The sequence below is a fragment of the Gasterosteus aculeatus genome, chromosome 7, assembly GCF_964276395.1.
Source record: "Gasterosteus aculeatus chromosome 7, fGasAcu3.hap1.1, whole genome shotgun sequence".
In the NCBI taxonomy this organism is placed as follows: Eukaryota; Metazoa; Chordata; class Actinopteri; order Perciformes; family Gasterosteidae; genus Gasterosteus; species Gasterosteus aculeatus.
This window is the reverse complement of record NC_135694.1, coordinates 18,699,854-18,714,013: the sequence shown is the minus strand read 5'-3', so window position 1 is coordinate 18,714,013 and position 14,160 is coordinate 18,699,854. Positions and strand designations below refer to the sequence as shown.

Genomic DNA, 14,160 nt, shown 5'->3' with positions numbered 1-14,160 from the left:
TCGACCGGCAAACCGACATTTGCAGAGATCTCCCTCCGTGAATCAGAGGCCATCCGCGCCTTATAGTCCGCCAATGAAGGCTTGTAGAAGCGGTCATAGTTACGCATTTCTTCTGAAAAAAGCTCTTCAATCTGATTCGTTCTCTCGTAAACATTCTTCGTTTTAATATTGGCAGTATTGTGCTATGAAAACGGAAATGTGAGACTCCGTAAAGGATGTAGTTCGCAAACCAATCGCAGCCTTGCGGGCTGCAGGAGGCTTGCGTAGCTTTTGACGCAAGCCTAGAAAAATGGGAGGTGTGAAAAGGCACGCAAGGGACACGCAAGATGCATAAACTAGGCTAAAGAGCTAATGTAAGCTCATAAGCAGGACTGTACCAAATAGCAAAAGAAAGAAAAACAACCCCCATATGATTGAAAATGATTCAGTGCCCTCAGCTTGATTGTTCTCTGCCATGTATTCTTTTTTTTAAACAACAATTAATAGTGAAAATATCTTATACGGAAAGTACTGTTTAGTCGCAGTAGTAGAGTTTCACAAGCCAGAGGAGCCGGCTTTGTTTGTGTTTTTTAATATGCGTTTTGCATAGAAATGAGTGAATTATGTAAATATGGTAAACGGGCTGTAGAATCCAGGAAATTGCAGCATCAGCTGGATTCTCCTTTTAGTGCCAATTGTCTCGCCGTCTTCACGTGGGTGAAGCTCCAAAATCCCTTTTGTTGTGCTTGATGTTAGAGGGTGTGTCATGTGTCTGAGAGTGTTTGTGTTCTCAGTCTGTGGGGACATTAACCATGTCCTCAGGGGCTAGAGCTGTGTGTGTGTGGTTTGTTACTATGCGGGGCGATGGTAACCACCAACCCTCTTCATCTTCTCCTCCTCCTGCCACCCATGCCCTCCCCTCAGCCAATCCGCACAGACTAACACCACTGTTCTCAGCCAATGGTGCGGCGGGCGTGTTTACGCGCTCCCGGAAGGCCGCGGCCACGATTAAGCATTCAGGGTAGTCGAGCGGATGAGAGCAGCGAGTGAGAGAGGAGGGGACAGGAAAGGGAGACGAGGCCATTATGAGTTGAGAGGGTTGATGGATGCACTCCCGCACCGGCCGGTCTCTCCCGGGCGGATTCAGGTGAACAGCCGCGTGCAGGTCGTATGTCGCCTCAGGTCTCCTTAGACAGACTTGAATTCTAAATCATGGACATAAATCTTAAGTGTAAATGTTTGGTCACATGTTCACAGGCTGTGTTAGAAGCTGTCAGACCAAGAAGCCACCAACCTGCAGGTAGGCCCCTCTCTCTCTCCTCCCCCCTCATTTTCTTTGTGTATATTTAACACCAGTGTTTGCGGGGGCGTCATTAAAGATTAATGCTCCCCATAAAGGGTTGGTGTTCTGTAGCTCGTCTTTCAGCGTGGATCGGATGCTGGCACCACTATACACTATTCAAGGCTGTCCACTTTTTATTTACCACTTAACTGTGACCTTTTGGAGACGGATTAAACTCTCAATCAATGCAGTGATCGCCACAAGGTCTCGGCCTCGGTGTGTGCGTGCGTGCGCGTGCGTTCCCCAAATGGCTTTGTGTGTCCGAGTGCTCTCTCACTTTATAAGGCATCACACTTTCTTACTTTCTTCTCTCTTCCGTCTCCCTTTCCATTGTGTCGTTGGGTGAAAAAGCTCAGAGGAGGCCGCCCGCTTTGTCTGTAAAGGCCGGTTGGTTGCAGAGACTTCACCTTGTAGTTGTTCTCTGCAGGGCAGGAACAGTCGGCTAATCGATGGTTGGTGAGAGAGAACAGACAAGCATCACTGGGGGAGTCTGCAGAGGCAGCAGGTGTTTCTCCTTCTAACTACACTCCGGCCATCAATGCTCTGCAGGGCCGAGGAGCTGCAGCAACATGGGACTGTTTTCAGCCCTTTTTCTCTGAATAGCTTATTTTAATCTTCCGATCCAGTCTAATTGACAGCAAAATATTCTTTACGTCTACAGTTACGTACGTACAGTTATTTAATTTTTTTGCTCAGATGGGTTTTATCTTCCTGTTTACACCAGCTTGAGCTCTTATTAAAGCTTGAACTGCTGATGTATCTGGCTTGGTATCGTTTCACATGGGTTGATCTGCAGACAAATTTATAATGTTTTTAAGCCATAACAATGACACAATTTAATAACACTAATTCTTTTTCATTTAAATTCTCCATGAGCCAGCTAATCCAATCTGTCTCACAGAGCAACTTAATTGGTGTACATTGTCCCTGCAAAATAAACAAATCCTACTGAAAACTGCCTTTTGAAGTTAATCACAATAACTTTGTCAAAGCGTTCTCCCTTGTGGTGTTTACACCCACCCACAGTTTTTAGTCTTTTAGTTCTCATCTTTGTCTCCTTTTGACATAGTTTCCTGATGTAGCACACGTGACTGTTTGATTTCCACGTATCCACACAGGCGCGTATAAAAGACGTGATCAGTCGTGGGTTGCGTGTCTCTTTTGTGCGCGTGCATGGGTGCGTCCGTGTTTGATTGTGACCTCTCGTGTCCGCGTGTGCAGACAGACACGGCTTCGGGCCCCCTTGTTGTAAAGTGGGGGCCCTTTTAATCTATGGGAGCAGTGGTCTGTATCCAACCGGTCCGAGCCTTGGGGATTTCAGGTCGGCTAATTATAATGTGTAGTGGTTGGCTGCCATGGTGATGTGTGGTGGAAGCTGCCTGCCGGCGCATGGCACGGGACGATATGCAGCTGCAGTGGAGCTGTCAATAACGTGAGGTATGAAGGGACATGCTGGTGTGCTGTGGATGTGAGTGCACAGGTTGTAGAGCGGATAACGGCCACACGTCTTCATCATCTTATCGGACGGCTTATGCAGCCTGAACTATTCAAAGTCTGCCAGCACTTGCTTTTGAGGTTGTGGATTGGCGGCTTTCCTGTCGTCTCCCGTTGAGGCGCGAGGCTTTAATTTCAGTGCTTCCTTTTCTCTTTCTGTATCCCCTCCTGCAACTCAGTCATAGAAAATATGCTGTGATACAGTGATTATACAGCATATTTTCTATCTAAAACAAATGAATACGCAGAGAGTGAAATTCTTTAGAGGTCAAATTGGATTACACTTATTTCAAGATGAAGTGATCCGAGTTCAATATAATTCAATATAATTATCGCAGGCCCGTTTCCATCAATGTTCTGTTAGCTTTCAACGTGTGATGCAGCCACTCAGTGCCATGTCTTCATCGCTCTCCATACCTGGCTCCCACCTTCTGCGTTCATGTGAGATCCATGTGTGTGCAGTAGTTATTTTTAGAGCAGCGATTCCCAAAGTGTGGGCCGCGAAGGTGCTGCAGGTGGGCCGCGAGAGGTCATTTACAATAAATAAATAAAAAGTTTTTAATTTTGAAAAGTTTGAAATTAATATAAAAATATGTATGGTGTGGCACATTAGTTATGTGAAACATTAATTGATGAAGCACAAACAATTTAAATGAACAGATTGGTTAATCGGTTGATCCATACTGGTTGTACACGGCGCTCAAGGCGCTCTGCCAAACATGCCAAAGCTCGGTCTACGACGGCGAGATGCTGAGCGGCGCTCAAGCGCGTGAGATATGGAGCTTGTTTCAGGGCGCGTCGGAGAAACAAAGCTGTCGTTCTTGCCGAGCACATAATGAGATTAAAGGGCGAGAGACGGCACCCTTTTCTTTACAGTAGCTGAACCATCTTAACGGGGAAAATAAGTTATTCTAAAAGGAGCCCTTGGTAGGCGGCGTGGCTGGAGAGCAGCCGAAGATTTAAGTCGTGGATGGCGAGGGGGGCGGCGGGAGCGGACGCACCTCGCAGCATCGATCGGACCCTGAAAGCACCGTCTCCACCTCCCCACACCCCCCATCCACCCGCCCCGACGGCAACGTTTGACTGCTATGGTGGCGAATCACCAGCCGGTCTGCGAGCTGGACGCATTGGTCTTAATGTGCCGGTAATGATGGTAAATGATGGTTGTAGCTGGTTGTCATCTACGGTCCACTACGGCTACATAAAGGTGTCGTTTGTGTTTTGACAACGTATTATCTCATAATTTCAACTTTTTATCCCCTTTCTTCAGTGCGGAAATGAGCTTCTATAGTTGTGTGAATGCATCGCTCCAGCCAATGCAAAGACGGGGTTTGTAACCAATCAGGTGTAGAGACCATGGTGACTGGCTCCGCCTCCTTACTGTCAAAAAAAACAACAGTGAGCGCATAGAGCGCGAGCAGAGACTAACCTCGCGAGCAACGAAGTACCTCGCGCGAGACAGACTTTTGCTGACGGATGTTTTACATTTTTACATTTACACGCGCGCATCAACCTGATTTGAGCTCTCGAATTTTGACAGTGATTTGCGCTCATTGACTGCAGTATCTTATGCGCCTTATTGTGCGGAAAACACGGCACATGAGCTCCGGAGAAAATGGTATACAAAACATACATTGTCGGTTAATACATTTTGAATCGGTTAAATTCTTAAGGTCATTTAATCATCCCTAGTTTATGTTTTATCAGAGTTGTGATTAAAGGTTTGGGTGGGCCGCAAAAGATTTTCAGATTTCAAAGTGGGCCGCGGCATTCTTGAGTTTGGGAATCGCGGTTTTAGAGCATTAGAAGCTCTCCACTTGTCTCCAGCATAAGTACACGCAGCATGTACCGTGTGCAGTAGCTCGTCAGTTCAATCACTTGAGCCTGGTCGGCGTTCGATCACCGTTCGATTTCGTTAGCTACTTTTGGTTGCGTTTCTTGAACAATTTGCTCCAATCTAACATATCACATAATGAAATGTCCTATTGTCCGTCTGCTTCCCTGTTAACTAATCTCGTACTGAATCTAAAAACATCATCAGCGGAGAGAACAATCCAAACTGACTTTAAAAGCTGATATTTTATTAAAATGCACACTACTAAGCTATTCAGATGTGGCCCCTATGTACCAATGGGCCTTAAGTGTCTTAAGTCTTCCATCCTTTGTTGAATTCAACTCCTCGTATAAGACTCTGTTGTGGTGCAGCAGACAGTAGCCTATTGTGTGACACACGTCGTTAACAGAATGCTGCTAATAGTGTCATTTGTCAAACAAAAATCCAATTGGGGGCTCAATCAGCAGAATAGATTAAAATCTGTCACTGTGCAGCGAGATTTCCCTCTGAACACCTGCTGTGTGCGCACATACGTTTGCGTGTTCAGTCACATGCGACTAGTCGTGTGTCTGTACAGAGTGGAGAAAGCGTCTGCATATCTGGGTGTCGGAAGTCTGACTTATTATCGTTTTGACGGCTCCCGGGGAGAAGCAACGTGTAGAAAAGGACACCATCTGTTGCTGCACCTCTATCACATCTGGCCAGCTGCTGTTTTTTTGGTTGCTGTACGGTTTTCAATCAGAGATCGTATGACGAAAAATCCTATTCATCCCTTGTGGTGCAAATAACGATAAAACTCACAAATAAAATTTACAAATTTTATTTGGACGGGCGGGCGGACGGGCGGACGGGCGGACGGGCTGGCTGCTGGGAGCTCGATGGCATCCGGCTGTCGCATTATGAGTGAGAGTCCTTTGCATACAAACATATTTTGTGGCAAAACGGTTCATGTAAATGGTTTATTATGCACAAAAATAGTGCAGCTCTTCCAGGAACGCGGCGACCTCCCGACACGACCAAACTGCTTCTTGGCGAGCAGGAAGCGCCCGTGTGCCACTGCCAGCCTTCGTCCTCGCCATGGAGATAAGGGGCCAGTGATTGAGATGGACAGGTGGATTTAGAGGCGTCCGCCAGGGGCGGTTACCCGTAACAGTGATGTGAGATGACGTTGGGCGGAGGACATCGGGAGGTGGGGGGACAGGGATGAGACAAACCGGGTAGTCATTCAACTATCTTTGATCTCGACAAGCGTAGCTGATCACCACGAACGAACAAAATTATTAAAGAGGTGATTGTTGAACAGCTCTCTCTACGATGTCAACATTTCAGAGCTTCCTTGAAGGCATCAGGGAATAAAAATAATGAATGGCATCAGAGATTGACGAGCGCCATGTTTTACTAATGAGTGCTGAGGTAGTTTTCATTTGCCACTCTGCCGCATACACTGAACTGCTGGCTTCAGAGTGTGTGTGTTTTTGTGTGTGTGTGTGTGTGTGTGTGTGCGCGTGTTCTGCCCCCATGAAAGCTTCCCGGTGCTCCTTATTAACTGGAGCCTCGGTGATCCAACCCGCCGAGCCTACGCATAATTGTGTAGAGCACGTTTCTATGATGTGAGCGAAACGGTGTCCGTTTTGCCTGATGGGCAGCACTAATTTCCCTCAGCGCCATGTGGAGTGCTAGCAGGTGCAGAGAGGGAACAGCTTCAAATACAGAGACACACACAGTGGTGTGGTTGGTATCCAAAGAGGGAACAGGAAAAATAATCAGATTTTTCATTTATATTTTAATCCGGTTCCCGTGGGTTACTGGACATACGGAGATTACGTAACACCACAAGTTTCAGAATGTGACCTTTTCAGTATTTTCAGTATTATAGAACATTGAGGCAAATGTCAGGTTTTGCAGTCAATCCCTCTGAATCAATCTGTGTTTAATCTGACATTGCACACTGACTTTTGATGAAACTCTCAGCAGTAGTCTCACTAGACCAGAATGCAATGCAGGGGGGGGGGGGGGGGTCAGATGATTGGATGTGCGACGGAAGCTTTCTTCAGTGATCACGGAATGTTATGCTGAGCCACAACATTTCAAAAAGTAGGTTTCCTCATATTAAGGTGTTGACCTTCAAAGGGAACTTTGAGTGCCTCTTTATTGTGTTGGTTGCGACAACTGTGTTTGTATTCAAACTAACTGTGTGCAAAGTGATAGAGACTCCTGAGCACCACCAGCTTTAAGGGGCGACGTGCCGCATGGGGCTGGGGAGTTTGTGCTGGTAACTGCAGGGTTGAATCCCGGCTGCTCCATGACTTTAGTCAAATGTCCCTGAGCAAGACACTTAACCCCTAACTGTTTCCCGGGCGCCTTCACGGCAGCACACTGCTCCCACGGTGTTGGATCCCACGTTACTACAAATTATCAAATCTAACATTTTCCACACATTTTTTTCACATTTTTGTGCAATATTTTAGTTTAATGATGCAATATTTGGTTAGTGGGAACTGGGAGGCCTGGCATTGCATAGTATACTGTTCACCAATGTAGTGTAATCTGGTGTATAATTTGAAACTGCAGCTCTGAGTGAGTCTTCCAGATGTCCATCAGTCAGGCGTGTTCTGTGTTTGTTCTTTATGAAGTTCATGTCAGGTTGATCTACAGAGATGGGTTGAACTAAAAAGACAGGCAATTGTCATTAGGGTTGCAAAGGGGCGGAAAGTTTCCGGTAAATTTCCGCGAAAGTTTCCTCGGGAATTTTGAAAAAAATAATGTGCTTTTTTTGCAAAAGCATATAACAGGGAACATAAATGTAGTTGAGAATAAGACTATCCACGTCTAGCTTAGCTGGACCCTGAATGCAGCTGGTTGGGAACATTGTCTGCCAGAAACGTACACGTAAACCAGTGGCAATTTTAGGCTGAAATTTCTGGTGGGGCAATTTTGTATGACGTCATGTCACCGTCACAAAAATAGAGGTAGCTGATTATTATAAGCAGTAGGCCTATATAGACCGGTAACATATAGTATGGGCTGCATTTTGAGTGCCAGCAGGGAACAGAAATCCTATTTCAAATACATTTCACATGCTTCAGCGGCGAGTCAGATGTCGACATCGACATGACATTGATGAGGTCCAGGAAGAAAGCATTTAGACCTAAAAGGATTCAGGGAAAAAATTTAGGTTGGGGGTGGTGATTTTTTTATTCAACGTTCATGTTTTTGTTGTTCAATGAGCATGTCTGCTTATGACAAGGTAAATACAGTTAAATTACCCCCAAATTTCCAGTTTATTCCCGTTAATTCCCGTATATTCCCGTTAATTCCTGTTAATTCCCGTGGAAAGTTTCCAACTTTGAATATTCCCGGAATCAACCCTGATGGTCATAGCTGCTGTGCATACACTCCGTACTTCTCTGTGTACACAAGGCCCCAACTATTTGGCGTCAAACGACTTGCATGAAAGGGTTTGAAGTGAACAATACACACGTGGCTCAAGTTGATGAAAGTCACAACCTGTTCTCAAACTCTTGACTTCTTTTGTCTGTAAATGCACAGAGAACATGTTCAGCTTGGCTTTAAATGCATTGACAGCGCAAGAGATTTACCTTCGCCCTGCAGCTCACAGTGCAAATGGTTCAGTTTCTCCGCGATGTGCGTTAAAAATGCAAGGTCAAGTATCTGCTCCGTGTCCTCCAGCAGTGAGCAGCATCTTCCCCTCTGGATTGCAAAAAAAAAAAATGGTCACCTGCTGAGCCATTTGATTTCTGTGTGCAGTAGCAGGTCCCCATATTCAGCTGACAGCTTCTCTAATAGCACTGGCTCTTAAAGCAGATGCCATTTGTGATCCTTACGACAGGAGTCATCACATAATCGAAGCCGGTTAATTTTGCACAATGCGCTTGCTGGTGAATGACAGTGGTAATGTACCGGTAGACATTTTGGGAAGTCTGGGTCACCTTTTGCATTGCACGGTGAAGCCCTCATGCCGGCCCGTCAAGCTCTGCACTGCAATGTCAATTCCCCTCGCTTGTTGTCTTCAGAAGCAGAAGTGTCAGGACTTCTTCTTTTGTGGAAGAATCATCAAACACCATTTGGATAAACATGATCAGCTGAGCTGTACTGGTGCGGTTCACAGACTCCTCGCACTGGACGCTAAACCGCCTGCACTTCAGATCCCCGTCCAGTTGCTCCGTCAAGTTTTCCGGCATAGCCGACACTCTTCTAACAGTCGTGCTTTCACCCAGTCGGATGTTGGAGAGAGTGGAGATGGCATCGGGACCCTTTTTCTCGTCTTTGAACACGGTGTTAGCAACTTGCATCATTGCTTCTTTCAAGACCTCCCCGTCCGAAAAGGCTTGTGCGGCTCTAAGCGAAGCTTCAGTCGCCTTTTATGATTTTCATCGGCGGCCTCATGAAAACAGACTCTTGTTGGCCCAAAGCTGCTTTCAAGTCACTGGCCTTTTCTTTCCGCAGTTAGCATCGTAGCTTTGGTGACACATACTGAAGTGTGTCTTCACATTGTGTCGCTTGGTTTGGCCCACAAATGAGACACACATGTCTTTAATTTGTACTGGGGAAAAAAAACTTCAACAATCACTGTGTAAATCGAAGGTTTTCTTTTGCTTTCTTGCCCATGGTGTCAGTAACACAATATTAAACATTGACTTCTGACAAGGTCCATATAAATAAAACATTTCAGTTTATAACATTTTATATTAAATATTGTCATTTTAAAGTATACAAACATTAATGCAAGTGTTTTTGAGTAAAAAAAGAAACGCAACATAAATTTTAGACCGAGCTTCATAGTGACCAGAGACATTTTTGATCATGCCAGCGGGCGACTCCGTTGGCGACCCCTGATTTACATTTACAAATGAGTCTGGTTGCATGACGTACCTGGTTCCCTATTTGAAAAACAGTGCAACAGGCTGGTGTTTGTTGGAGTTACAGATACAGTCTTTTAATCTGCCACAACAGGATTGGAATAATTTCCTAACCAGCAGTCTTTTGCTCTGGTGCGCTTGGCTTTTCCTTTACGTTGATGATCATACAGTGTTGGTTGACTCCCAGTTGTGCGGTACGTGTAGTGTACTTATTATCAATGCGCACGCACTCACGTTGTTAATCTAAAAGGTTGCGTGACCAATAAGTCATCAAACCAGGCTGTCTTTATTGGCTAGCAGGGAAGTGACGTGACACTATTTAGTGGAAAATGTTTATGCATCCAGTACAATTTGTGCGCACAAGTCTGTTGCTTCCTCCTCCTGCCTCCTGTTGCTTTTTCGGATGCAGCGGCCAGCCCTCATTTGAATGAGTTTTTTTCCATAAAGGATACCGCATGTATTCAACGGGGAGCACGTCCAAACCATAACGCTCTCGCTGCGGTGCAGCTTTTTAGGCTTTTAAAGAAACGGGACCAGTGGGACTTAAGCTGAGACACAAGGTTCTCCTCGCGGTTTTGGTGACATGGATCCCGAGCAGTGAAGGAGCTCCGGTCAGACGGCGTTCATCACTTGCCAGCGCACTCATGACTTTCTTCTTCGAAGCCCTGTGTTTCGTCCGTTCTCTCGTGTCCTATGACGGTGAGTGTGTGTGTGTGTGTGTGTGTGTGTGTGTGTTGATTTCTCCATAGGACCTTCCTCCTCTGCAAAGCGCTCCTTTTTCCGGACTTTATCGCCTGTTTCATTGCCTTCCCCAGTTTATACCCTGTCAAATGTGGCTGTTTGGAGAAGTTTTTAACCGGTTTGGGCTGATGAATCCTCTCCACAGAAATGCTCTCCAATGACCTGACAGGGCGGCATTGTTTTTGCCGTTTGTCACGCACGGACGGGGTTGTCAAGTCAGACAACAGTCGGACGTAGAGCAAATAAACATGAACACACGTGACTGATATTCATTTTTCTAACCGCTGCAATGATCAACTTACTTGTAGATTATTATGAGCGCTACCTTCAGCTGGTCGTAGGGGACTTTTTGCTGTTGAAGAGAAGGAAATGCTTGCGTGGGCAGTTTTCTCTGCTTTGTCCTTCAGTATGTATCAAATCTGTTCTTGGTGATGGACTGGCTCTCTGCACACAGCAGCCAACTCATTTCTCAATGATTCCTGATGCTTATTGATGTTTCTGCAAATAGTTTGTACAGGAGGGACCAGACCTCTGTGCTGTTCTACACACACGTGCCTCGTTGAGTGCACCGTGTGAGTCTTTCTGTGCTACCAATCCATCCCTGCAGCTCACAGTTGAGCTTACAAAACATCCACCTTGTGTTGCGCTGTTTTACTTTCGGGTAATTATCTTCACTTTCATCACCTCTCGTCTTTTTATTTTATCCTACGCTCCTAACACTAATCCTAATTCTAATCCTAACTCTCACAAATATATTGACATTAGACAAACTAGCCTGTCCCGATGTCAGAAGGTGTCAGTGAGGAAACGAGAAAACAAACGCGCACAAACGCGCTTGCAGATCTTTTTCTACGGAACGATCACAGCACAGTTGGAAGTGTACTAATGTCCTGTCCCGATGACTGCCGTCTCCTGGGTGTGGTGCGAGTCATCCCGTTTTGTTTTCACATTGGTTGTCGTTTGCGGTTCGTTAGTTCTTCTTGCATGTTACTTGCACATGCAACCTCTCGGGCACATTTGTGCGGTCATCGAGGCTCACCCACGCACGTCCCACATACTTTGCATTTCAAGCATTGTGTTCTGCTTTCTCACCAGCCAACGGCTGTATGGCTGAAGTTACACAAACCGTGGTGCATGTTCTGCTTTAATTCTGTGTAAGTGTATACGCAACCCGTTTTTAGATATTTTTTAAGTTGCTTATGGTAAAAAGAGCTATTTGTTGTAGTACGTCTTTGGTTCTCGCCGTCACACATCTCCTCTAATAAGGAATCGCATTTAAAAAGCATCGACCAAGCTTCTTTTTTTTCACAGAGGCTTTTTATGTATTTTTATTTCACTTCTTTAATGTGTGTTATATATATATATTTTTTTTTTTTGTGCGTGTGTGAAGGCCGAGCAGGAGTGATTTCGGAGTCTGAATTGTTCCTTTCCACTGTAGCTGCCACTGCTACTCAGGCATGACTGCCAGCCTTGTCAATGGCCACGCTCAATAAGCTCAATGTATGAATCCAAAAGACTGAAATGCGTGGACACAACAATGCAACTTTGAGGGACAGACGTACATGTGCAGTGTGCTGCTTTGGAGCATCCTCAGCACAGGGGAAGATTCGATATCTTTAAAGAAGTGTTTGGCCTCTTGCCTTTTTCATAAAACTACGTTGTCTATGTGGTGGAAAAGGCTCCCGGATTTCTGAAATTAATGCGTCAGAGAAAAAGTAGTATTCCGTAGTATTCTAAGTTCTGGCCCTGAAACCAGTTCATCTGTGCTCGACTGTTTCACGCTGTGCTTTCAGCTTGTTGGGTGTCGTTGAGCTTCACACCCGATTTAGCAATCCAATGCTATTCTGTGTGATTAAAGAAGTTTTGGTGTTTTTTCTTGTCACATGTGTCGTGCCACAATAACTGTTGGGTGAAAGGAGAATCCCGGTTTGCTAAAAATAGCCTTGAGGAAGTTCCAGATTGTTCCCACTGAGTCGTGGTGGCGTTCTTCACCGCGGCCAAAATGCTAACTGGCCCTTCTGCTTCGCTCTCTCCCTCCCAGACTTCAACTACAACACAGATGGCTACGAGGGGGACGGAGCGGAGGACGGCAAGTCCCAGGACGGCTCGGAGACGCTGCCCTTCATAGACGAATCCCCCACCATGTCGCCCCAACTGTGCGCGACCCAAGGGCCCGACGGAGAGGCGGTGTCCCCTACACCACCCGAGGGCCTGCTGGCAGGGGTAAGAGTATGCATGTATAGAAATAATCATTTCAATGTCTATTTATTTGCATGAACGTGCATGCATCCGCTCCCCAACCGTATTGCCATATGATGGCCATGGGACTTCAGTTTAAACCTAAAAGTGACTAAAGGTTCAACGTTATGAGCTTTTTAAAATGTTTTACATGATGTTTTGCATCATCGTTAGGCCTGTCAAGATATGCAATATCGCATCAATATGGGAAAATGAGCGCGATCTTTTTTGGTGGTGCGATATTCATTTTACATACATTTTCATTGTCAGAGGCGGGGCTTAGGCAGCGCCTCCACACGCAGAGCGGACACACACAGGGGAAGCGAATGCGTGAACCCACCGTGTTATGAAGTGTTATTTTTCATCTGACATCTACAGGCAATTAGGATAAACAAGTCCAAATGGACCCGGTTACAAAGCAGCAATCTTGTTGTATTTATTTAGGATTTTTTTTTTCAAATTCCGATTCTAATGTCCACCTGTTCGTTGAAAGAGCGTACTTGTATTACTATGCTATTATATTGTCATTATGTGATGAATGGCAATAATATCGTATGTCGCAATAAAAGTTGATGCAATACTTGCACAACAAAAATTAGATTTCGTGACAGCCCTAATCACCGTGTCGGGACTTTACTCCAGTTGAAGCTGGTTCCTCCTCAGTCGGTGTTTCACCTTGTAATAAGCAGTAGGAGGAGTAGGATCTGTACCAAAGTAGACCCGGTTTAACTGTTGGCAACTAGCCACATTGAGCGCACCGTGTGCAGCACACCACAGGTTGTGTGTGTATTCCCAGGTAGCAGGACGCTGCCTGTGACCCGTATGGGGATCCACAGGAGCGGAACCAGTCTGCCACACTTATCCACACACTGTGTGTGGATGAGGAATATATGTCACACGATTGCAGTTCTTATTTGCTCATCAATTGGCGTTGAGGGAAGTGGTCTGTTTGGAGTTTACACAACCTTCTGACCAAGAATAGCAATAAGCACGAATATAGAAACGCTGAACGTTTCTTTATTTTGAGCTGCATTAATTCAGCTTCCTGATATTTTCTCATTACTTCCCTCAACGCCAGCCTCCACCTTGCTCTGCCTGCTCCCTCCCATCGGCTATTTTCTTATCCTTTTTCCAAGCAGCTCTGTTATCACCGTATATCTTGGTAATGTAAATACAACGTGGCCTGGAGAATTGCCTTTATTATAGTGGTGATTAATGAATTATTAAACTTCCTGTTCTCTTGAATTTAGCCACTCCTTGCACAGCTTAGGTCCTGTAAGTGAAAAGGAGTCTCCATCTAGTGGACATGTGGCATAAGAAGAGGCATGATGAAACCATCTATGAGTTAAAGCAATAGTTCAATGACTTGTTGCAAGAAGCAAAGTAGAATTTAGTATTTTCACTGGTAAATGATGAGTTCCACTTACACCACCAACTCCACCAATACAGAGAAAAAAGGTCGCTATAAAAGATGGTCTTAAGTAATTGAAAAACGTGTGTTGTGGTGTTAAAGGCTTTCTTTTCTTTTCCTTTTCTTTTTTTTGATCAGATTGATCAAAACCAGATTGCTCTCAAAGTAGGTTTTCACACAAATTCACAAAAAATAGATAAATTAAGTACTGGAAAATATAAAGAAACAATAAACAAAATAA

At 45.2% G+C, this 14,160-nt stretch overlaps 1 protein-coding gene across 6 annotated transcripts in view; it reads left to right on the top strand.

Annotated features, from left to right (window-relative positions):
* abr (ABR activator of RhoGEF and GTPase) overlaps positions 1-14,160 on the top strand; it is a 105,952-nt gene that overhangs the window by 22,157 nt on the left and 69,635 nt on the right. For 2 of the 6 annotated variants that reach the window (XM_040182171.2, XM_040182174.2), the window contains exon 2: positions 12,312-12,493. In XM_040182171.2, coding sequence (XP_040038105.2) covers positions 12,312-12,493 — 182 coding nt within the window. Of the gene's footprint in view, positions 1-1,003; positions 1,145-1,236; positions 1,280-9,594; positions 10,229-12,311; positions 12,494-14,160 lie in introns of those variants that run through there. The other 4 variants (XM_040182173.2, XM_040182172.2, XM_078106210.1 and 1 more) reach the window with 4 other exon arrangements.